The sequence below is a fragment of the Melopsittacus undulatus genome, chromosome 8 (assembly GCF_012275295.1).
Source record: "Melopsittacus undulatus isolate bMelUnd1 chromosome 8, bMelUnd1.mat.Z, whole genome shotgun sequence".
NCBI lineage: Eukaryota > Metazoa > Chordata > Aves > Psittaciformes > Psittaculidae > Melopsittacus > Melopsittacus undulatus.
The window spans coordinates 47,699,821-47,726,148 of record NC_047534.1 but is presented as its reverse complement, the minus strand read 5'-3'; the positions used below and the strand labels follow the sequence as shown (position 1 = coordinate 47,726,148).

Below are 26,328 nucleotides of genomic sequence, written 5' to 3'. Positions count from 1 at the left end.
GAGAACATTGCTGAGAGGACAAATGTTACTGGAGTTTCCTCTATTCCTTTTAATGAATTGCATCTGTAAATTGAGGATTAAAGTTTATGATACACCAGAATGCATGTTATTATTGAAAGTAGATTTTACTTGACCTGTCCATTTTACAAAGCCTTCCAAGATTATACTTACGATTGGTTGTGGATTGCATCCTTCACTCTCCACCTTAAAACATTGCTCTCTGCCGGTAAAAAAAAAAGAAAAAGAAAGAAAAAGATATCAGGTTCCACTTCAGAAATAGCTGTGTTTCAGCAACTAGTAAAGCTCATATCATTTTATGAAGTGTTAGGCTATTTGAGGTGAAAGATGCCATATTATTTATGCTATGATAATGCTTAGAAGTTTTCTTCTGAATGAGCCCCCCAACCCTTCGCTCCCGGTATCTAAGATGGTTGGTATTTTGAGGCTTGAGTCTGGTACTCCTTAGTTCTTGCTTTTACAATTGATGGAGCCCCCGACTTAGTGGTAAGAGGCTGTTTAAAGGCAGAGCAGCTGGGAAACAACACAAGCCACTCTAAGAAATTATTCTAGGTCTCCCTATAGTTTTTTTCCTTTGACTGTTCATCAGTTTGGTTTTGGGGTTTTTTTTTGTTTTGTTTTTTTTTCTTCTTCCATGAAAATGCCTTTTTTGAGAAACCATTCAAATATCGCTCATCTTTCCTGATAAAAATCGTAAAGGAGATGGAGATGTTGTGGAAAATGCATCCAAAGAACAAAGAAGGTGGGTTCCCAGCTGAGGCTCCAAACAGCTGCATGGGCACTGGGAGTGAGTGCAGAAAAGCATTTGACAACAAGTTTGAATCTAGCCCAGATTTGTCTGACAGTCCAACATTATAAAACTTGGGATTTTCTTTCCCCAGAATAAAGGTCATTAACATTGCAACATCATGTTCTGTGGCATTTGCTTTTGGGAGGGGACTCGAGTGAAAACTGAAGGGACACAGAAATGGCAAAGGAGGTGCTGACAGGCATCAGGCTTTCATCTTTGTGTCTCTGGGCCACCATAAAAGCACTCAATAGCTACTGTCATCTGATGGATCAGTGCTGCCTGGAAACTATGTGGAGCACATCTGGCTCTCGGTTCCCAGTGGACAAACACTCGCAGCACAAAGCCAACTGAGGGATTGCAGTTGTTTGCATTCCTAGTACCAAATTCAGGAATGCAGAGGCATGAATACTCCCCACCGTGTGAGCTGGCTAGTCAAGAAGAGCACAGCAACGAGGGAAAACGTTCCTTGCCATTCCTAGCACTATCTACAAGGCAAATTTTTACCTTCAGCACCTTTTATAATGCTTTTTGGCAATATCTACATCTGCCATATGGGCCAGGCTATAGGAGAGGGAGCATAAGGTGGAGTATGTGGCACTGAGGACCTAACCCTCACCCCGAGGGTACATTTCAGAAGGTTTTGCTTTGGACTGACCCTATGGACTGGACATGCCTGAGCAGCAGGAGAGCAGTGCTGGAGCACTTCCTTGCTTTAGTTCTATGCATAAGGAAACCTGCTCATGAGCCCCAAGGGGGCTCTGCAAGGCCAACAAAACCACAGCAAATATGAATGGTCAGCTTAAAGGCATGTTTGAGACCCAAATCAAACTTAACATATGTGCCTCAGTTACCAATTAATTCTAAGAAATGTATTTCAACTTACAGAACAATCTGGGAAAAAAACCCAACCAAATACAAAAACCGGTGGATGTAGCTATGGATCTGCCCCAGCCTCGAGCACAGGAACCATATCCTATTTCCTTGTGCTTCTCACTATAGGAAAGCTCCCCTTGCCTTTAGCAGCAGAAGAACTGAGGCCCACCAGGCAGGGCGAAGGGCACTGCTAGAAGACGCAGTCGCTGTGGGTACAAGAGTACATGCAAACTAAACACATTTCACGCCATAAAACCGCGGTTTAAAAACACAAGTTGCTGGAAAACCTGCATCTGACTCCGACGATAAATCGCTATGAACGCTGCAGAATAACACCCAGACCGTAATGCCTCATGCTGCGAGGTGACACACGCTGTTCTCCCCTGCAGCCCCCACCATCTGCAGTACCGCAAACCGCCGCCAGGTGGCGCCGTTGGCACGGCATGGGCCGCGCCCGGGCCGCAGCACCAGCGGTGCGATGCTGTGCGGTGCTGTGCGGTGCGGCGGGTGCTGCCCAGCGGCCCCCGGCCTCATCCAGCACCGGCCCGTTCGTTCCGAATATGGATCAAACCCGGAGGGACACGGAACAGCCGCTGCATGGGGTGCGCCCGCCCCGGCACCCTGCAGGAGCCCTGTGCCGGCAGGGGGCATCGAGGCCCCCCCCCCCCCCCCAGCCCCACTGGCATGTGTCCAGAGTAAAAGTGCCCCCCTCCGCCCTGGTGCCAGGGGTAACCCCAACCCCGCAGTGATGCATACGGCGTGGTTAGACCCCTCCTGGGAAGACAGGCTGAGAGAGCTGGTTTTGTTCAGCTTGGAGAAGGACCCAGGGAGACCTTAAAGCAACCTTCCCATAGCTAAAGGAAGTCTACAAGGAATCTGGAGAGGGACTTTTGACAAGGGTAGGTAGGGATAGGACAAGGGGGAATGGCTTTAAACTGAAAGAGGGGAGATATAGATTAGATATTAGGAAAAAAATTCTTCCATGTAAGAGTGGTAAGGCAATGGAACAGGCTGCCCAGGGAAGCTGTGGCTGCCCCATCCCTGGAAGCGTTCAAGGCCAGGTTAGATGGGGTATCTGGGGCAAAACCCAACTATCCCACTGCCATTCACATCTCTAGTGCAAATCCTAGTACTGCCACCAGCGCTGTCATGCCCAGCGTAAACCAGCAGAGCCCCAGCAAGGCCAGGTCAAATCTGCTTACACCACCTGACAATCAAAACTCAGCCTCCTCCTGCTGCTGCCCTCCAGTTGCCTCATTCTGGCTGCTGCTTGCAGGTTCAAAGAGGGTACTGGATTATGGTTTATAATTAACACAATTAAAAATAGACTGTGAATAAGCTGAGCACAGAGAAGCTAGAAATCTGATGTACGACTGTCACATTAGGAGGAAGCTAAGTGGTATTACTCAAACAAAGGTTATCCAAGACACCGCAGCGCAGGAACTTCAACTACCAGGCAAGTACTTTTAAGCTTGTTTACAAACCAGCCCTCAGTGAGCTCAATACATGCACTGAGCAGCATGAACTTTACCACAGCCAGCTCTGCAAGCAGTGAGACAACTGCAGGGCTAGGCCAGATTATCGTCTCTGTACTCAGAAACTCCACATTTGTGAAATTCCAGTTTGCTTTCCAGCTGGATTCCCAGGCTGAGGCTCTCCCACTGAAAAAACATCTTAAATTCAAGGGTGAGTTTCTTTAAATACTGGTCCTGCTATATTTAAGTTTCTTACAGATCTTACCCATGAAACACTGTACCTGGATTTCCTTCTTCTCAACTGATGGTCACAAGAGTAATTCCTGGGAAGGGAGAAACTGGCCATCCAGTTACACTGGAGCAAATGTGAAACAGGCTATGAATAAAATGCTGTGCAGCTCAAATACAAAACCTGTGAGAAACAGAAACATCAAGAAGTTTGAGGAGGAGGTGGGAGGGGAAGTTTTTTGCTCCTTTTTTTTAAATACTAACTCCTTATAGTTGGATTTCTATGGATTATTTATTATTAGGATAGAATTCTCAGGCAGAAATGGGATTTTCAATATCAGAGCCTTTCTCAGAACATTTTTATTGAGGAAATAATGTTTGTGTGGCTGTGGAAGCCATCAGGATGCTTGAGGTAAAAGTACAGAAAGAAAAGACTGGGTTAAATTAATGCCTGTTAAATACCTACTAGCACATTTGCTGTCTATATGGGGAGCTGGAGACAGAATTGTACTAGGGTAAAAAGGATACTGTGTCTATTTATAGCACTGCCTTCAACAGTGTAGGAATTCAAAGGAAAACTCCAACTCAGCACAGTCTTCTTATCATCATCTTCTGTCAAGATTGAATCAGAGCTGAGATCATTCCCTTCCCCTGCAAATCCGTGCTAGGAAGGATCTGTTTCTTTCTGCAAACTAAGGAACTACAATGGTACAAACCACTCCAGAGCTCATATGGTCTGGGCTCTGGGAGTCCTCACCCAGCTGAATGTCAGCTCTTTCCTCATGTTAGTAAGAGGAGTGGAAGAAAAACAGCCTCACTGCCTTAGCAGGGAAGACCTAAGGCATTTCACCTGCTCTGCACCCCTGCCCCCTTTACCATCGCCAGCCCTTCCCCTTACACCAAATGCTCAGGGGCACTTCTAAGGAAAAGAGTATCATCATATCAGCATCCCAGCAGTGAGGGGAAGAGGAACAGGGTCCTTGCACACAGTCATGGTCACTCATGGTGTTGCCTACTGAGATGAGGCCCTTACCCTACAGGGGTATGTGCCCTCTTGCCACTGCAGGGCCATCCATCTCTGGGAAGGAGTGAGCTCCAGTAGGTGTGTGTGGCACCCATTTATCAGTAGAAATTATCTCTGATGTTAAGCATACAAATGAGAGCAGCCTTGGAAAATGTACTAACGAAAACCTGACCACCTCTAAAAATAAGGCAGGCTCCTGGAGTTCCTTATCTCCACTCTCAGCATCATGGTGTCCTAGATCTTTCCATCTCATCTTCCACCTTCCCGTTTCTCTTTAATAAGAGCTGCTCTTACGTTCTTCACAAAGCTTTATCTACTCTGCTCTCTTGGTATTCCTCTTTTGTAATTCTGTTATCAAGCTGTCTGCTAGGTGGGGAGCAGAAGGTGCAGGACTTGGTGCTGCCTTTGAGGGACAGGTAATTATTATGTGCATCTGTTATTGTGGTTGCTGCCTCAACAGGTGGAAAACATGCTGTTCTCTGATGGATTTGCAGCACTCTGTGCTCCTGCCTTGTCTTTTCTCTGAAGCCAGGCGTGTGGTGTTCCTAAAATAATAAACACAGCCTCACTGCTGCCACGAAAACCCCTGGTAAATATATTTTTATGGGAATGAAATATTAAAGGATTTGAACAGTTATTCACTGAAAGCAAAATATGAGCAGTAAGGTTGGGTAAAGATTCAAAGGCTGGTTTGCTTCCTTTCCCTGGGGCACATCAAGGCTGTACTGTTTGCACTTTAGAGATGGATAGAGGGGAATTACTTAACCCAAAATGATGGAAACAATTCAAACTATAATAATATAGCATGAGAGTTTCTCACATTACATCTATTCCCCATACTGCTGGCTATATTCTGCCTTCAGATTCACGTGCACAACTCTCATTGGATTCTGGAAGAACTGTATTTGAAGCCAAAATACATTTCATTGTCTTTCTGAAGTCTCTCTGTGGTTTACTTGCTAAATCCTGAGCTCAAGGACTGGGGACAAAACTTGTCTAAACATTTCCCAGAGTCTGTCTCTGTGAGATTCCCATCTGCTGTGTTTTATTTTGAATTTCATCTTCCTACTTTCCTGAAAACACAAAGCAGAAACACACGTTTCCTCTGCCCTGGAGTGCAGGAATCACCAAATCTCCCAGCAGGTTTTCTCACAACATATGATAGATCCAAGTTTGTCTAAAAATGCTACAAGCCGTTTGTGGAGTAGAAAGGGAGGAGACCATAAATGCAGGCCAAGTTTTGGAGTGTTATGAACACCCCCCATCCTCCAAAGGGACTCCATATCCTGTTTCCTCTCTCCCAGAAATTTCACCTGGCTGTGGGTTTCATTAGGAGAAATACACATTGCTCCATTCCAGGCTTTTAGTCTTCGGTTTGTGCTTCCTGCTGACACTGCAGAGAGCCACAAAAGCTGAGTCTGACCTGGGGGCTTCACATTTACTACAACAGTAGAGCAAATTAAATGGAGAGCACGTTAAGTGGGTTGGGAGATTGTTGTTGACCAACAAATCTTCATTAAGGTCCCACACCAAGCTGTGCTGTACCTCCAATGAAACTGATTACTGTGTCTCCATCTGTGTTTCAACTATTTCTCCACCAGGCCTTAAAGAAATTCAAACTTGCTTTAGGTCTAATTAGAAATAAAACACAATATTAATCCACCGTGCTCCATGCATGCACCCAGGTTGGAGGTGCTGGTGTATTATTCAAACAGACCAAGCTCTACTCTGTTCACCACCAGTTATTTACTGCTCTGGGGTTTGCTAGCTCTTTTATTTACTGCAGCATTTCACAGAGACTTTGTTCACTGTTTCATGGGGACTTTCTGGATTACTGGTTTGCATTACCAAAGACAGAATCTGAGATCAGTTCCTGGCACTGCACTCCAGACATTTCAGCTCAAGAGCCACCAGTGTGAACACCAACAGTTCATACGACTCACACCTCCCCACAGCAAAGCCTGTGCTTGGCACAACAGCAGCTTTTGCAGGATTAGAGCAAAGCCCTTTTCTGATATTCATGATGGAAGGGAGGCTACCACAACCAGGGCTTCTGACAGCCTTCCCCACAGACCGCTACTAGAAGTACAGCTCCACAGGTAAAACTCAGGTGCCAAGCTGCTCTGCTGCATGGGCTTTAAAAACACTGATCAGTTTAGGCCAGAGAGGTTTGAGGAAAAGGTGTAAGGGAAAGCAAGGGGAATTAAACAGCAGTACTGAGAGTTACATAGCTTTAGCTTCTGCAGTGTACATGCAGAGTAGGATCTTCTGTCACAGACTGCCCTTGCCTAAGGTAAGGTAACAAACATTTATTAGGTATTTATCTTCTAAATATAAGGTAATAAATAAAAGGTACATGCATGACTGGAGGAGTTAGCCTTCAGTATTACTCTCTGGCAGATAACATTTATGGCAGGTAAACTATATGCTGGGCATGGAGATTGGCTGTACTCCATACCATGTTGTCCTCAGAGTCAGCTAACACTTGAGGAACACGGATGGGACTCAAACTTTTCTGTATCAAAGAGAAGGCACTGATTATTTGGATTTATGCAGCAGCTTTGCTGGAGCATGCAGACTGTTCGTGTTCCTGGTACCTGGGTACTGCAAAGCAACCTCCCCTTCACAAATCTGCCTATTGCAGCCCAGGCAAGACTGAAGAGTGCAACCACAGCAGCTGCCTTCTAATGGGATCTGAATTATCTTTTCGCTAGTGGTTAATTGGTTTCTATGTTCTGGAAGAAAATGTGTTCTGTTATTGTTGTACCAGATGATCTATGACATTTGGGAGCACATATTTTAAACTGCTAGTTTGTTTTAGAGAAATGGTTAAGAGTGAACCTAAAGGACAAATGACTGGAAATGCCTGTAATCCCAAGAGCTGACACAACTGCTGGGAAATTCTGGACCTCAAATCAGCTGTGCTACAGAATATGATGAGTTCCTATTTTTTTCCCCCTTCAGCACTTAGTAGTGAGATTTTACAATGAGAAGAAAGCGATCTGCTTAGCTGAGCTGGGATTTCATCTCTTTCCGTTGCATCTCTGACTACACACATCAGCAAGTAAGTCTCAGCTCTGTTCAGTCTCAGTCTGACCTCTGTACTAACTTGATTTATTGTTTTTAGTTCTCAAATAGTATATTACACTATACCCCAAAGGGTCTGATTAGAGCTGGCCAGTATTTTAATGATTTATGAGGGGCATCTGGGATTGTGTAGCATACGTGTTGTGTCACTGCTGTAGGAGGAATCTGCATTGATCATACCAGCATGCTCCAAGACAAGAGCGTGTCAAATTCCAGTAAGCTTTACTTCACAAACCTGATTTGACAGGTGGCCAGGCTTGCACTGGGACTGACCATAGTTCTCATGGTGGGAATAAAACAAAACAGCTGGATTGCCTCTAACCATTGCATTATGAGAGGATTTCCATTACTTTCTCTTGTTCTATTTCTATCTTGCTGTGCTTAAGGAGGTGTTTATCCTTCCCAGTTCTGTAGCCAAAAACCTGGGCAACAGGAGCTTGCTATCAGCTCTGTGGTTTATCTTTCTGCCAGAAGATACTGGTGAGAAGTACAGGCTACTGAAACTGTCTTCTAAACCTCTCCAAGTCCTACCATGGCTATCACATTGCTAGAAAGGCTCAGATCAGAGAGGCTGGGATGAGAGAGAGAAAGAAAGATGAAGAAACAACTAGAAAGACTGTGCAATTGGTTTTAAGCCATAATGTCACATCACTTAATAAGGGGTTGTGCTACTTTTTCTTCTACGGTATCCCTAAACAAGGACTTTGCAAGCACTGAAAGAAAGGTATTAGGAATACAGCACAGTGATACAGTTTCCGTGTCCTTGGTTTGATTTTGCATGTTCTGAATTCTGTTTGGAGCACCAAAGCCAAAAGCTGCTGAAGCTTTCCTAGAAAACCTCATCCCCCAGCATGGAAATTCAAACATGAACATGACTTTCACCTCATAATGCAAGCTGCCCTTGACTCGCTGGAGGTGGGCACAGCTTTGAACCCAAATTAAACCTGAAGGTGACTCCCTGCCCAGGTTCAGCTATCATAGAATCACAGACTAGCAGCGTTTGGCAGCACTCTGCCCCTGGGTTGCCTCCCAGCTCAAATTTGTAGAGAGATGTAGAAAAATCACCATTTCCACCTGTGCAGCAGGAACAAGAGTGTCTTCCTCACAGGCTCACTGTGATAGCAACTATAAAATGCATTCCAGTGCTCAAGAAACACCACGGAACTGTGGCTGCCTACCTCCTGCTGTTCCCCTACCTCCTTCCTAGCAGGTTAGTCAACCCTCAGGCTATGCAGGCATAGGGATATGTGTCTGCTTTTCTCCTGTAAGTTGGATAGCATAGAGCTATCTTTGTGGTGCTGGTAGAGATCCCAGGACAAGAACAAAGAACAGTGAAGCTGCCAATGACGCCAAACAGAACAGACCCCAGAAAAAGGCATTATATTGTTTCTAAGATAGAAGAACACACCAGAGCCAGTCACAGGGGAGGAGGGCTTTGCGTTGTGTCATCCTTTTGGTTAAAACCTTGGGGCAGAAACCATTCATTTGTGATGAGATTCTTTGAATTCTGAAGCTTGATGTTATCAGCACTGTGCTGGAGGACACTGCTGCATTAGTTATTGTTACAGCACCCTCATTCACCTTCAGATGTGGCCTGCTAAATGCTGGTGGGAACATAGGACACCAGCCTACGGGACTGCATTACAGTTGCGGTTCTGCACAAAGCGCAGCACAGGAAATCCTTGGTCTCTGCTGAAGCAAGAAACAAACACGATTTCTACCTCAGATCATTTTGAAGGTGACTCAGGAAAATTAGGTCAGGCCACACAGAGTAAGCCTGAAGAGTAAAACCACAGCTGAGGGGCTGGAAACAGCACCCAAGCAACATCTTGCCCTTCTCTCACTAAGCTAGATGCAGCGTGCCCAGCAACCCATCCATGGCTTTCTTGTGATGCATTCGGCTGGAACTGAGATGTCTGGATCAACACCCCTTGCAAAGTAGACATTATGTGAAAGAGTGTAGTAGTAGGGCTTCTTGGCAGCTGCAGTTTCACCCCAAACAGCCACAGAGAGGGAGAAGAGAATGTACCCTGTGGTGTACAGCATGAACAGGCTCTGCTTCCCACACAGCAACAGTGCTGAGGCTGAAATGCATCACTGCAAATGTGAGCCTCCAGTCCACTGGATCTGCTTCAGAGAAATAGACTCAGCACATTTCAGCCAATCTGTGAATAAACCCAAGCTTGTACCTCTCCACAGGGTCACACTGTACTAACATCATCCAGTAATGAGAGCACCACACGCTCTCTGCAACTGCAGGCTGCAAATATTGGGAAAGCATTACTAAAAGTAATGAAAAAGCAGCTAGGGTTTTTGTTGTTCAGGGAGGACGACGGCTTTGGAGTGCTTGTACCAAAACACCAGTGTCGGCCAGACAACCCAGCTGCTTACTGGCAGCTCCAATAGGAAATTAAAGGGGCAAACATTACTCCTGATTTACAGCAACCTGCATCAGCTTGCCAGCCTATCTCTCAGAAATGTTTCAGCCTTTGAGTTTTTCAGTAATCTTCTGAAACTTCTGAGGCTGCTTGCAGAAGGAAACACAATTTACCCATTCAAATCATCCTGGCTCTTACCTTGGACAAGTTGTTCGTTACTGGAGGTAGTGGAGATACAGTGATCCTACAATCCTTGTGCCCAGTAGAGACAGCCTTAACACAGAAGAACAGAATTTTAGGCAGGCTTGTCTTCAAGTAGGAGCATAGGGATAGCAAGAGTGTCTCGTGAATGTAGCATGCCTAAGAGCTGTTTAGTGCTACAATATGGTAAATGGGGATTCTTGTCTCAAGAGGGAGTGAAAAATATCAGTACTGAATGGAGGAAGGAGTTGCAGACTGTCAGAACTGATCATTGGTCAAGTATGATGGCTGAAGTGCATTGCAGAAGATGACACTAGCAATGATGTTTGATCTTAGAGCGGTAGCCTGGAAGGGAGCTAGAGAGATTCTCAAATATGGGCATGCTGTTGCAGTAACAAATAGCATGGAGATGTGGTAGATGGACCAGTTTTGACTGTCCTTGAGTCGTATGACTGTCTGACTCATATGCAGTGTGTCTGATTCTTTACCAGCTCAGGTTGGGTTAATGGGTGTAAAGATGCACTTGGCAGCTGAGAACACAGGAGTACCAAGCAGCTCCAAAGGGACAGGTTTTGCAGCTGAACTTCTCTGCTCACAGCCAAAAGCCCCCATATCTTTGCTTGGACTAGGGCTGGAGGGGAACTGACTTCCCTTTGCTTGCTTGCCAAGAGCCAAGTTCAGGTCCCTTAGAGCTCTACAGTGCTCTCGCTCCAGCGGATGACTTCATGAACACCTACTGTGGGGAGGAACACAGCTCCCTGCCCGGCTTTAAATGTTTGTGTTTCCCTACATATGCCGATGACATCATTGCCACCTGAGGGCCCGAACTCTGGTCTTGGCAGGTAAAAGCCTTTCGGGTCACCTTACATTGGGGTTCTTGCTTTCGATGCATATTTATGTAATGACTGCTAGATGGCTGTAATTACATGACTGTAAAGCACCACCTAAAATGCACTAGTAATAAATTCTTAATAGCTAATGCTATAACAAGCAGTTACAAAAAATATATCATAACATGCAGATTGTTAACAGTGGCTGGGCCTGTTTAATGCTCAGTTTTAAATAGTTACAATGCACACTATTAAAATGGCATGTAAAATTTGTAACTAGTAAATAAAAGGTCCGATTCAGCAACAAAATACAACCAAGCTTCAGTGGTAAAGAAGCCACAGAAAAGCTTGGGGTGGATGAGCCATCTCCTGTTATCTGCAGCACCCTTCTGGTGGTATTACCTATCAGCCATAGTTTCTGTAAAGCATTCTGCATGTGCCCCTACCCTGCATGGTGTCCTCTCTGTCCTGCCTCAGAAACATACTTAGGATCCCATCTATATTACAAAAATGCAACTCTGTCCAGAAAACCCTTAGTTTTGCATTCCATGGGGAAGGGGTGGGTCAGGGAAAAATCCATTTAGCTGCCATAATTTTACCTTCTCTCTTACACAGTCAAAGCTGCAGTGTGGGCAATATCTCTATAGAGAGGATTTCCTGTGGCTAAAGAATAAAATAAATATACATGCAAGACCCAGGAAAATGAGCAAAATCAGCAGGTGGCCTGGTTTTGCATGTTTGGTACAACATTGCTGCACATGAAAGGATGGCTGCTTCTGTCCAGCCACCACCAGGAGCCACACACATGGATGGCAAATACAAGTGTACTAACCAGAGAATGACAAGAATATTTTATGCTACAGTTACAGACAAAAATGAGGCCACCCTGCCTTGGGGCCTGCATGACAATGTACATCCTGAAAGAGTCAGGGCTGTTGCCTTGACTGTCAAGTAAGGTCTGAGCCCTGCTGGCTGGCCCACAGACTTGCTATGAAGAAATTAGACATTTTTGAGGCTTCTGAGGCCTGGCAGCCTGGAACATCAGTGGAAGCTGTGGTAAGTTCAGCATATTTGAGAACCAGGATGGGCTGATTAATTTCTTCCTTTCATCTGAGTAGTGCTTTGCATCAGAAATGTTGCTGCTGATTTGCTTGGATGTCCCACAGAGGAAAATTCTACTTGGACAGAGGAAGGATGTCATGATCCCTCTCCAGTCAGGGCAGAAAATTTGGTACCAATGCAATACTGAGGGAAAACCCCCAGTCAGATAGTTGCCTTTCCTTGTGCTCCTCAAAGCTTCCTGATACAGAGATTAATTTAGTCTACTCCTCAGCACAGGCGCTGCATCATGGTCTGTTGAAAGGAAGTCCACCTAAATGGATTTTGCCAGGTCACACTAAGTGGGTGCACTGCCCTAAATGTATAGCTGGGTTAAAGTTGTGGGTCTGGAAGCCTCTACTAAATTTGGAAGTGCTGTTCAGATTACAACCTCCAGCTGCTGGAGAGATTTTCTTACAAACAGTTGGCTACTCAAATACTTCATGCCTCCCTGGAAACTGCCTCTATCTCAGCTTTCAAGTCCAGCCAGCCCTACCTCAGTCATCACTGTATTTGATTCATACCATCTATATCCCAGAACGCTCCTAGCAATTGATAAATTATGGTTCCAGCGAGACTATCGGGTTAAACATCAAGGAAGAAAGAATGATGACAGTAATACTTGTCATTTGTGCAGAGATGTAGCAACACAAACCCTCTCTCAAACATATGTTATCTTGGAGGAATCTTTCCAAGGGGTAGGCTTTCTGAGAAACATTTATGGCTTTTGAATGCACGGTAGGCATGAACTTGACATGACCTACTTTGGCCAAGCCCTGGGCTTCAGCCTGGTCTTTTACCATCACAAATCAGCCTATTTGAAGTGCAGTCAGACTGGTATCTGCACTGAGATGACAAGGTTACAGCACATACTGGCTTGAGAAAAGCAGCATGTAGAGCATATTGTTCTCAGGATTTAAGAATTCAGAAGTATTTTTGCTAAAGCCTGAGGAAAACGGCTATGTTCTACCTATACACAAAAGCCAATACAACACCTGGGATGATTAAAATATTCAATACATCATTGAAGTGAAAGCATTGACATCCCTATATTATACTCAAATCCCTCTTTTATCTTGACATTGGAAAATGCAAGGAAAAGCAGAGGATATAAAAGCTTTCTACTGAGCTGGTTTTTCCTCCTGACTTCCCACAGCATCATACTTCAGGGCTTTGTGTCATGCCATCTCACCCTTCACACCATCCTCTCAGCTTAATCTCATACCAGTATAATGCCAAACTGTCAAATTACACTGACTTTTGAATTTGTTCCTGTTTAAATACTGTGGTGTTGGAGAAGTTGAATAAAAGGTGGCACATGTTTCCAAGGACTGAGATACTGGGGCCCTTTGCTCAAGCACAGCACTGAACAGCACTTACAAATAAAGCTGTAGTCACTGAATAAACTGAAACACAACCAAGGTGTCCACAGTATATGCAATCCACAGGGGCATTCACTGCTGAGAAGAGAAGCCTGAACAGTCAGGAAGAAGATTCTCTCTGAGGCCTCTTAGAGGATCACTTTCCTTTCTCCTTGTGTGAGTCTCCTCTGTAAGGAATCACTGACCTGGCTGCTTTCATAGCCTAACTACAGCAAAGCCACTAATGGGTTTCCATAAATGCAGCTACAGATGTAGGCATGGCACAGTGATATGTATGGCCTGTGTCATATTCTAGGTCACTGTAGATCAGCAGAATAACCTTCTGCTCTGTGATAGGCTTCTTTGATTGCTATTCTCCTGCTAGTCATAATTAAGGAAATTCTATTACACAGTTCAGATACAATTACAGTTGTAGTACAAACCAATTCCAAATTAATCTAAATATAATGCTAAAATTTCTCCTACGTGATTGAATAATTACTGCAATACAACTCCAGTAGGGCAAAGATCAGGAACATTTCATATGAATATCATTCAGAAACTGGCATTTTAAAATTGTATTGCTCATTCATACGACACACATCACAGAAACAGATCCATTACAAAACATGGATATAGAGGAATTGAGTTGAGAATCATTAAAAACATATTTAAAAATGAAGAACAACCACATTATTACATATAATCATTTTCCTTTCACACTAATTTGTTTTAATCTATTCATGCTCCTTATAAAACATTACACAAAATTTTAATCATAGCATTGTTTTCCTTAAATATGTGCATTTCAGTAAATGACACATGCATGTATAAATTTAGTGAGTTAAAACATTAGGTTGGTGCTAGAACTGAGCAGTCATTTATTCAGGAAAAAATTGCCTTGTTTTCCTGTCTGTGAATTTTCTATGGAAAGCTATTATTTTTTTTCAGTGTATTCATTATTCAACATATTAGTTGAATAGTCCTACAGAGACTTTTCTGCTTTTGAATCATTCACAGCCTGTTAGTTCCAATTATTTCACATTTGAAATCTGAACCCCAGTCCTTCCTTTTTATTGGACAGAGTTTACATGAACTGATGCTATTCTCCAGGAATAAAAAAAATGTGACAAGAATGCAGATTAAATGTTTTGTACACGGCATCAGCAGTTCACGTCTGTGTTTCAACAGGAGTAAATTTCTCAGCTATAATACAAGATGAATGTGAGCACAAGCTCAAAGTCATCTAAGGACAATTCTAAGAAGCACACCAGTCTTATAAAGACCATAATTCTACAACTTTCAATATTCAACAAACGAACAAAGACCCCCAACAACTCTGAAGAAGTTCTTTTCCCAGGGTGTGCTATACCTCAGTTATCCACCCAGCTGTTACACGGATGGAGGTATGGACCTAGAGAGCACAGCTCCCACAAGGGCAGGGAGAGTAAGTTGTCGCCCCACCTGAATGCCACATCATTACCAGGGCTTCTGGGCAGTACCCATAAAAGTGATTCTCCACTCCCATGAGGCTTAGGAAAACAAGGCTGACAGCAACCTTCAGTCCTGAAAATCAAAGTATTTGTATGGTGGAGAGGGTGAGTACTAAGTAAGAGAAAACCCCAAAACAATTGAAAGCAGTTGTGTAGGGAGTAAGCATGTGCCCTAGAGTGGTCGCTAGCCACACTGCAAGGAATGAAATAGATACATCAAAAAAGGGGAATATTTGCTGCAAATATTACGAGGTGGGAAGGATTGGAGAAGGCTGTTATTCTTGAAAGTATTTAAGGAACTGGCAGATGGCCTTATGGACAGGACACAGGAAATGGAAGTTCCATTTCTGCTGCAGACATCCTGCATGGGATCAGAGAAATCATGCCTGAGATTACAGACACAGTAGAACTGGGGTGGTGAGTGTGAAATCAGCTACCAAAATTAATAAGAGATGCCCATTCCAGTATGGGAATTCCTCCATGCCTCCTCTTGTATAAAGCCATCCAAAATGGGCAAGAACATCTGCTTTTGTTTTCACAGTAAAAGCTGACACTGGAGGAGATACATGCATTTCAGAGGCAAGCACATTCCACAGTGGAGCTTTTTGTAATACAAGCAATACAAAACTATCCTGGGAACATCATTATTTGGTGAAAACTTACTGTATTTAAGAGGACAAGGCTGCCTGTGAAGGCAGCAGAACAAGGTGTACCAAAATAGCAGAGTCCCTCTTGGCAGCTGGGTTGTGAGACAAACCATGCCAAGTGTATGGCAGAAGGGTGGCTTCTAGTCAGCATTCATTGGCCTAACACTGACATGACAGGCACTGCTGGGAAACCAGGAAAACCTTCCACCACAGGTAGTGTTTGGAAAGAAATTGTCAGTAGAGGTGCTTGAATATGATAGAGATGTTCAGCAAAAAGATGGAAGAGTTCAGGTTTGCTGTCCTGGACTGTTCTACCCCAAACCATCCCTCTAATCCTGTATGCAAAAGTTATTCAGTAGAAGGTTCTAGAAGAGCAAAACTTTGATTCAGTGGCTGCAACTTCACCTATGTCCTAAACAAATGCTTCTGCTCTAAAGCTGCATGAGTTGACGAACTTCTTAATATCTCTGTAATGCAGATGCTTGACTAATGTTTAGAATAGAAAAATAAATATTTTCTTAAAACAGATCTCTGGTAAAAATAGAATTTGTATCCCCCTCTTAAAAAATTCTCCCAGCAGTTCAAATGTACATGTAACACAAGGAACCATTATTTCAAGAGAAATGTCCCACATGGGAACAGAGATAAACCGAAACCTAAAAAAGTGGTTTTCCTTGTAACCAAAGCATTTATTTCAAGATCAGAAATGGGGTTGCTCTTGGAGGGGGCAGAGAGGAGAGCAAAAGAAACAACCTGTTAAAAAAGAAAGAACCTGTTAAAAAAGAAAGGTTAATGCTCATATGAATGGCAGCTGGAATCACTGTAACTTACTCAAGTGGATTTTTTCCTACAATGAACACCAGTCATGAGGACAAGTATGGCTGGTAACTGCCACTGGAAAGAACCAAAATACTCCTTACAGAGTTTCCCTTTGGAAGCTGACAACTAAGAGCTAACCAGTGAGTGAGATTTTGCCTGACCAAATGCTACATTTGTAGCTACATTTACCAACATTTTCTGCAGCATTACCTCTTTCTGCTGGAAAGCAGAACTCTCACACTGGCATATCGAGGGCTGGGCTGCTCCACTGCAATAACAACAGTGCCTACAATTCCAGATAGTATGAATTTTCCCACTTCCTATAAAAAATATAATCTTTAAAAATATAATAATGAATTTTTAATCAACTGTTTATCTACTTAGAAACAAAAGTTGAGCAGTCAGGTCAAAATAAGCTGCCTTAGGCCTTGAGCCTCGTAGTTTGCAAACGCTTTTGCTTCCAATTTACCATAATAATGTAAAACCTTATTTTAGAAGCACAGGCATTGAAACCACAGCATGGGACTATGAGCCACTGGACTGTCACTGTTGATTGCAACAGTATTCCCAAGTCCAGCTATGGCCTTTGCTGTGATAAGATATCAATGCACAAGACAAAGACACCATCAGCCCCTGAGGTCACCTTCTCACTTGCTGTGAGCCACTGTAACTGTGGGCAAGCTTTGTGAGGGGGTAAGGGAAGGCGAGAGGAAGAGAGAGCAGTCTCAGAGATGCCTCTGGCTTGCAGTGAATGTCTGCCCTCCACCCTTCAGGATGGCCTGGGACTCCCTGTGCAGTGGGGACTTGCTACGCCCCAGGATAAGGAGTACCTCAAGCCGGACCCCTGGCAGCTGGAGCCGTGATGGAACACTGTCCCTGGAGGAGCTGAGGTGCCTGCTCTGGAAACACACCCCTGCCGTGGGCCATGTGGATGAAGTCTGGCCAAATCTTTACCTGGGAGACCTGTAAGAGAGAGGGAAGGGTTGAAGGTATTAATGCAGCTCTTAGTTCCTACCCTATTTCTCCCTCACCCCCCCAGGTCTTTCACTCTGTGGAAAGTAAGTCCAAGTGCTGAGCAAGGCTGGACTGTGCATAGGATGCTGTAGCATAGAGAAAAGGCATCCTGTCTGAAAAGAGTATTTCCTCTCCAGATTTCTCCTCCTCCATTAGTACAGAAGTCCCACACTGCAAAAGCCTAGTGGGGCCATGGCACCAGTACTGCAGGCCGTCATGCCAGAGGTAGGTAAAACAAGATCAGCCTCATTTCTCCTCACACTAACAGCTGGCATCTGAACTGATGGATGCTCAGCAGAGGTGACTTGTTGAGAAGGCAAACCAGAAAACTCTTGGTGTATGGAGAAATATCACAAGCACCAGCACCTTTATATTTTCCATCAGTTGAGAAGAGCCACCTGAACTGGTGTTTGGGAGAAAAACACAGGAAATCTGAAACACAGTTTCTCAGTGTCTCATTGGTGTCACCATTTTTGTGGACAGTTTGGACCTGATCAACCTATCAGAAAATAGCCACTAGAGCTTCATGCAGTTTGTAACAAACTGCACCATCAGCAGCATGTTCTACCCTTCGTCATGCAGCAGGTGAATATGACCAGCTGTCCTTCTTCCAGGCACATCGCTCGTGACAAAGAGCAGCTGAGCCAAATGGGCATCTCCCATGTTGTGAATGCCGTTGCTGGGCGATCTCACATTGACACTGGACCCAAGTTCTATGAAGACCTGCCTGTGGATTACTACGGAGTAGAAGCAGAGGACAGCCCAAACTTTGATCTCAGCATTTACTTCTACCCAGTTGCTCAACACATAAAAGCAGCGCTGAATTCCCCAAGAGGTAACTAGACCATCTGTGCATGTTGTGTATCTTCTGCATAGCAGCCACATAGGGAAGTTATCAAATAGTATTTGGCGTAACCACCTGAACATACAGGTAAGAATACCTTGGTTTGGGTATCTCCCAAGTTAGCATCACACCTGCCTCCTGAACTCCCACAGAATGGAAGTTCCCTTGCTCCCCTGAAGCAGGGAAGGATGCCCTGACAAGGCTTTCAAAGGGGTTTTCCATATGCCTAGTGCTATTCCTTAGCAAAAAAAACCCCACCAAAATAGCAAGTATGCTTTATTATCTCTAGGGAAACACTGACCTGGGAGGAGGCACATAGACTTGAGGTTTTCAAAGTAGTGATGGGGTTTAAAATGTAAGCTAGGATGTGGTAAAAAGAGAAGGGCAAGTATCATATTTGAGTAAGAGTCAACTATAATGCTGTGGAAGTCCCACAAACACAGGATAGGGAAGAACTTGCTAGGAGGCAGTTCTGTAGAAAAGAACCTAAGCAACACCACCTGCCAAGAGATAATGCTATTGCTAGAGAGTATATAACCTTGGGATAGGAAAATAGCCTGCAAAAGCCTTGGATTTGCTAAACACAGGCCAAGTACAATACCAGAGGCCTGGGGCTAGGGGGGGATCATTACTGTTAAGGACAAACCTTGACAGAAGTAAGTCTCCACTGTGCCTCAAAACTGTACAGATACCCACTCAGACGTGATTTATTAAGAGAACAGCTGTGTACTCAAACTGTTTTGCTTGCATCATGGTGAGCTTCAAAATCAATGGGAGTCTTAAACCACTAGCTACCCAGGTTAATCATGGGCAGCTAGCAGAGCCGATCCATACCACACAGGCTAGGAAAGGGAGACACAGTAGCGAAAAATAGTGTGCCTCTGTGCTAGATGCCTCAGCCCTCACTGCTGTTTGGAGGGCTTAATCCATCCCATTATAAAGTATTTGCCTTTATGCAACTGAGGGCTACATTTGGATTTCAAAACCACTAACATGTTTGGGGAACGTGGATCTGCACCCATTTCTATTGCTATTTGCAACTGAAGAAATATTGTTGGTGCTCCAGAGAAAGGTAAGATCCAAATCTATTAACACATGTGTAAGGAAAAAAAAATGTTCAAAATCAGTTGACAAAAGACAGAAAACACAGATGAATCCTGGTGGCCACAAAAGCAAACAAAACCAGTCCTTAGCAAGATGGTTGCCAAATACTGAAAGTTATGAGTGCAGAACAAGTTAGGGCTCAAGGCATATTCATCCCTACTTCCATGCTTTTAGATATTACTTTACTGAACTCCATATGGAAGCAGGGTTTTCGGAATGGAGACAAGGTGAAATTCAATCATACATAGTCCAGCTGTTGCTGACATTCATCATTTTAAGGGAAGTGCAACAGTTTAGAAAATATATAAACAAGATGTTCTGGAAACATAATTTCCTGAGCTACAGAAATTTAGCAGCTAAATACCCATGACCTGTGCAGGGATGAGACAGGGATGGAATTGCTACTCACATAATTGAGAAGAAAAAATAGCATTTATTATAAACAGTGATGCTGAACAAAAAATTATACCAGGTGACAAGAGGCCTGTTCATATTAAATTCAGGATGTAAGAAGGTACTTCTCTTTGATTGAGAAGTCATTTAAAACTGCTTCTTAACTATTACAAACAAATTCAACATTTTGTTTTTAATGGAATTATCTTTTTCACCTGGGAGGATAAGTCAAAGTTAAGACTGTATGAGGCAGAAACATACTCAAAACTATGAATCATATATTCGTTAGAATTAAGTAAGAAGCATTGCTCCTATCACACTTGAAGAAAAATTCTGATGCCTTATACCAGAAGTCCAGAAAACAGCTTGGTCAGATTTATTGCAGATTTCCACCTTAGCTGAACAGAATGTGTTCTTGGTGATATAAGGAATTTATTCTTAAGGCAATTTGTTCAAACCTGGATGCCAGAGCATGAGCAAAAGGAAGCAGAGGAGCACGCACCCACATGCGCCTGATTGGGAGCTATTTCTTTATAGTGGTCAATGGCTGCCTCATACCCTGAATGACTTCCTTCATCATCTTTGTGATATAGACAAAGAAACACATGCACTACAACTGCAGCCATACCATATAATCATTATTTTATGCAACCTGCTTCCTTGGCTGCCTTTCCTTCAGGACAGCCCTGCTGTTCCTTTGCCCACCTAACAGAGCTGTTTGGGAAGGCCCAGCCAAGAGCAAGCAGATACACAATCTGCCCTCTTCTCTGCAAGGAAAACACAGGGAAGTACTGGCCTTCTCTCTCATGCCCATGCTCAAGGGGCAACAACTTGAATATCAATCTTGCCATTTTGCATGGCCATCTGTACAACCTGCATTTTTCTGGAGTGCAGCTAAACCTAAGCTTAAATCAGGAGGGTTTGGTGAAGTCTAGTGGGAGAGGGAGGGAGAGAGAACTTGAGAGCACACATGAGAGCACACCATGAAAATTATTAAACTAACCCTGTCCAGAGAAAAAGAGTCTGAAGGAGACAACTTCTCCTTTTACTGACCTTCGAACATGTTTAAAACAGGCAAGTTAAAATTGTCCATTGAATCCTGAGATGGCAAACCCTCTCAGAGGCATCTCCTTCTTCCACTTGACCAAAGAAAATGAAAAGCTTGGCTTCCTCTCCTGCTGCCTTCTTGGTGGTGGTGGTTATGAAAGAACCTTAACTTAGAAGAAGAAGGCTCCCCTCTCTTGACTCTGCTGTAGGAGCATCACATACATCAGTTTGACCTCCCACTCTCCAGCAGATGACAGCCCTTGCCTCTTCCAGGAAGCGTAGGAAGAAGGGACATGGTACCACTTAGAGCTCTCTGTAGGCTTCTTGCTATTTTCAGCTGTGACACAATAGACACTTGATTAATCAAGAAAAAGACAATTGATTCTGCACCTGGCTACAGGATGGTGGCTAAAAGGTAACAGGAGATGAGAAAACCACAGTGGAGCAGGAAGAGCCCCTGGGGCCCTCCAGCCCACCTGAGCTCTCCTCCTGGTGAGCAGCATAATTTTGCTGGATTCAGTGGAATGAGGGTAGCTGGGATGTTCACTCCAGATGACAGATCTCGAGCCTGGTCTTATGCCAAACTGAATCCGTGCTGCAATAAAGCAAAGGCTAGTTCAGGACATTTAGCTCAGTTAATGATGAGTGCAAAAGAACAATAAGATATTATGTGTTTTAATGACTGATTTGTTCAACAACATTGAATTTCCCAACTTGAATTTGGCCAAAAAACTTGAATGTGCAAACTTTATCCCTAGTGCAAACCCTTTGATGTCAGTGGAGTTACAGCAGGCATGAGCTGGATATAATATCCATAATCCGTTGTTAAAAACTAAGTGTTATTGTTCTGCACAAATCCCAGGCAGATGATAGTTATTGTCTGCCTCTGCTAAATGTAGCTTGAGATGTGTGATGCAAAATTTCAAGTAAGGATTGCAAGATTTAATAATGCCAGAAGCTAAGTGCCCCCCGTTCTCTTCAGTTAATCCCATTATTCCTAAGGGATCCTGTTACATGCTCAGAGAGAAGGTTGCAACATGTCCCTCTGATGTGGAATCAGTCCAACCTCTCTTTGCACTGTATGTTAAAACAAATGGGAACAGGGAAGGCAGAGTTGGAGAATGCTATGCTTGTGGCATAGATTGTGTGGTACAGAAGAGGTGGTTATAACCTCCTTGTCCACCATATGACAGGGGTATGCACCACAACTGCCTCTGTGAATGCTGCTTTCCCAGGCTGTGGTCCAGCAGCCACCCGGGAATCAGCCTCCCGTGAGAGGCTGATGCCACACGTGTTACCAAGCCCACTGCAGACAGCCCACATGGTGCAGACATGCTTCAGGCGCTCATCAAATGCAGTATATCATGGTGGGTTCAGAGTGTCACTTAACCCGTTTACAGACAAGGGCCTGAGCCTGTAAACAGAACCAAACAGCAACACAGCTTTTGTTTTCTGACTCAAGTTTAACATTCAGTTTGTTTGCTACAAATAATCACATAGTAAATTCAAATCTGCTTTCATTAGCGCAATTTTAAATTAATTAAATCATTTCACATGACTGATTTATCTGCAACAAACAGTCATTTTATTGTCAGTGTACCAGCATTTATTGTAACCTCTGTGCATGGTGAAACAAAGGCTAACAATGTGGAATAGATTCTGCACGTGTGAAATACATACCTGCATCCTCATGGGAACCAGTGTCTTAGAGAGCCATGCAGATAAGATTCAAGGTCAATAGTTGTGGCTTGTCCAGGTGTTGATCTAGGAGAGCTCTTCTGAAGTGAAGATAAGCCAGAGACGCAGAGAAGAAAATTCAGTGTGCTCTTACTCACCACCTCCTCCTCCCAGATACAGAGCTAGATATAAACCATTAGAGAGACAGTCTATACAAGCAGGGGCTTGGAATTTGTTCTGCTTTCTGTGCCCCTTACAAAAACACATCAGACAATACTTATCAGCAGCATCCTTATCTGTACTCAGCTCCATCTTCAGCTCCAGACTGCAGGTGGGGCTGAGCATTTCCCAAGGCAGAAAGCTCCATCTGGGTGGAAAAAAAACGGACCCAAGAACAACTTTACAGAAATGAGGTTCAGGACAAGTGTCCTGTCCCCTGTCCAATTTCCAGCCAAACAGATTGAATTTTGAAACATTTAGTGACTCAAAATCAAATCCAACATCAAGACCATCCCTTTTTGGTTGTTTTTTCTTTGTCTCCCCTCTCTTCCTGGTGCAGTGGTTGAGTGTTGGTAGCTTAGAAATTTTCAGAGCAGTCCCTGGCACTATGGTGCACTCAGGCCTACTGCAGACTAGTGAAGCATGTGTTTTCCAAAGACTTTTTGGTCTTAGCTCTATTCACAGTATTTGTCAATGAGGAATTCTGCTCCTGGTTCCTTTACCAGGAAAATCTCAGGCCTGGGATATTTGGGTCTGAAGTGCCTCCTCTGGGGAAGACAATTCAACATCCATATCCCATGAGGCTGATGTGAAGGCTAATGAAAAACACTGAAAGCACACTGAAAAAAAGTCTAGTGAAAATTCAAATTAGCATTATCTTTAGCAGGGGCGCAAAGCTTTTCTCCACATTGCCATGAAAAGTAGGACTTCACTTCCAAGAATCCCCATGGAGTTAATGGCAGTAAATGGTATCTCAGTAAATCCTGTGAAGCTGGATCTGAATAGGAAAACACAAACAGAAATCACTTGATCTTCTAATTCTGCAAAACTGACATGATGTTGGAAAACCCTTTTCCTTCCCCCAAAGGTTTTGATGCCCAGTCCAGTCTGCTGTCACAGGAGCTGTTTTCACCGCTTCCTTGGTGACTATATTTGTCCCTTTATTTTTACTGAAGACATATCTATCTTTAGGGCTGAGCTCAGATTTCTCATGCCAGGATAATGAAAGGTGGCTGTGTCACATACATTGTGGAATTCAACACTTCCCTCAACCTGCTGGCCAGAGCAGGTTTTCACAACACATGCTCGTGCTCTCTGAACATGTGGCTATGCCATCATCATTAGTCAGAACTGGAACAGTTGCTAAATAAATACTCTGTCACAAACAAAATGGGATTTAAGATTAAAAGCTGGGCACAAAGTACCCAGAATTAACACCTAGGAAGATGGGGGCAATCAGTCTGAGGGTTTTGGCTGGATCTAGGCTTATCATCCAACAAGGGTATTTTTGTCTCACTCACTGCTAATAGAGAAATTAAGATGCTGTAAGCACAAACAAAAGAAGGAATTAGCCCAGAAAAACTACCTATTCTTTGTACCTCTCCTCACATTTTACAGAGAAGAAGCATCTGAGACCCTTTATTCCATATCCAAAGGGGAAAAAACAACATGGGATGATTATTACCTATTTCACCTTTTTCTGGATATAAATTGTTTTGCTGTTAAATTGCATTTCCTGCAGCTTTACAGCTGGTAAGTAAGAGACCACAAATGTGACAGGCTAAAAAAAAAAGTTAAAAAAAAAGGCAGAAAATCTTTGTTTCAGGCTAGGAAATATTTCCAGTCAATAGGATTCTGACGTATCCATGCTAGATGACAACATTTTCATTCAGCTGCCTTAATGGGTGACAGAATTGTCCATTAGGTGGTCAGAAGTTCAAACCTGAGTCTAGTCTCTGTTAGTTTAATAATGCCCAATTGCTGAGCTATGGGCTCTGTGAAAAGCCTAGATGTGACTGCAGAAAGGAAGGAGAGTTGTTTCAGGCATGGCTATAATTGAGCAGAAAAACAGAACTCTTTTTTCCAATTAAAAATTTCTCATTGGATCATACCCTTTTTGTGAAGCTTGAATCATTTCACGTGTACAAGATGCAGGTTTTCACATTCCAGAATGAGCTCTTTGTTCACATGCAGAGGGAAAGAACTACAAACTTGATTTCTTCCATCTGAAAGCAACCCTTTAATTTCACATAAGACCATTTTAAAAAGCGTTTATCTCCTTCCAGCACGGGTCAGACACACATTAGACACCAGGAAGCAGTCATGATACAGAACTGCATCTCTCAGGCTGCTTCCATTAGCAATCACAGCAGAAAAAAGGAAAGCAAAGCAAAGGGAAGGAGGGAGATATACTCCTAGATCCCTGGAAGGTCTTCCCTGAGGCTCGCTCGCAGCAACATGGGAGGACTCACGGTATTACTCTTAATGAAGATCCAGACCTCACACTGAAATCTCTGGGGAGCTGGAGGCATTTCATGAATTGTTTATCGACTGATCACCTAATACAGAAGGGATTAGGTGATCATTAGGCATTAGGGAAGCACAGTGACTAGAGATGTACGGGGTAGGATATAAAATAAAAACCCATGAGTTGATGCAAATGGCATATACAAAGAGGAGCGGTTCTTAATGGTACACACTTCCAACAAGGTCTGGGCAGCAGTGAGCACCCTCAGAAAGCATAAACCATTACTGCCCTAAGCAAAGAAGAAAAAAGAACTTGGGGAAAAAAACAGGAGTGTTCCTGTAATAACAACAAACACTCCTGAGCACTCCTGAAATCCCAAGTTTCCAGGCCCACTGGTAGGAAGCAACCTGCCAAGGCTGCTTCCCATAGCATAGCCTTCAATTATGACAACTTGAAACTTTGCTAGCAAGTGCATCACTCCCCAAACCACATGTGTGCAAGCAGGGACACCATAGATGCAGGCTGGGCAGGACTAGGGGCATGCCATCAGGCTGACAGCTAAGCCCAAACATGGATCCCGGAATACAGTTACGAATTTTCTGTTCTCAGCCATTAAAAAATGCATTGTTCCCCAACCAGCACTGCCCCAGGTCTGCTCTGCAGGGCTGAGCACACTGGCTGGCTCAGCCTCAGCATCAGCACCACTTCCATCTCTGCTCCGGCACAATTAATCCCACCATTTGGCCTCCTGGCGTAATCCCATCTCTCTCTCCTTTTTTCCAGGCAAAGTACTAGTTCACTGCGGAATGGGAATCAGTCGATCTGCAACTCTTGTCCTCGCTTTCTTAATGATCTGTGAAGATATGTCCCTTGCTGACGCAATTCAGACTGTGCGCTCACACAGGGGGATCTGCCCCAACTCTGGCTTCCTCAAGCAGCTTTGGGAGTTGGACCTCCAGTTAAGGAGGCAAGGCAGAGGAGCAGAGCCCTGCTAGTGCCAAGGGGACATGGCTGCTTGCACCATACTGAGAGATGCTGCCCTCACTGAAGACAATGTAAGGATGTTGTCAGGACTACTCCACAGCTGCTGCACTAAGAAACACCCTGGGAGATGGCTGAGCATGAGCAAGCTCATAGGAGTTTAGTATGTGTTTTTTGGATAAGCCTACTAATTAGAAAGAAAATGAAATAAAAAAAGGATTCAAACTGGCAGTTTTGCCCACCTGGGCCTGTTTATTTAACTACCTGTTGGGCAGGGCATAGGGAGCAGTTGGGTTTTCATGCAGAATTAAAAGGCACAGTCATTAAAAAAGACTTTTTACTTGCTTATGATTGCATTTATAATGCAAGAGGGAAAACGGCTAAACTAGTAAAAAGAAAAAGAAAGTATGAGGGTTTTCAGCAAATCTTTAACATTTCACATCCAGCTGGCTTAGGGTGAGACTTCACGTTTTGCAAGC

At 43.8% G+C, this 26,328-nt stretch overlaps 1 protein-coding gene across 1 annotated transcript; it reads left to right on the top strand.

Moving 5' to 3' along the window:
• The first annotated feature begins 10,785 nt into the window (after positions 1-10,785).
• On the top strand, positions 10,786-25,966 carry LOC101875739 (dual specificity protein phosphatase 13-like). The gene is made up of 4 exons (XM_005152788.3): positions 10,786-10,916; positions 17,096-17,287; positions 17,951-18,171; positions 25,652-25,966. Exons 1-4 carry the CDS (start codon positions 10,867-10,869, stop codon positions 25,861-25,863), a joined length of 675 nt encoding a protein of 224 aa, XP_005152845.3. The 5' UTR covers positions 10,786-10,866; the 3' UTR covers positions 25,864-25,966.
• Positions 25,967-26,328: the final 362 nt, after the last annotated feature.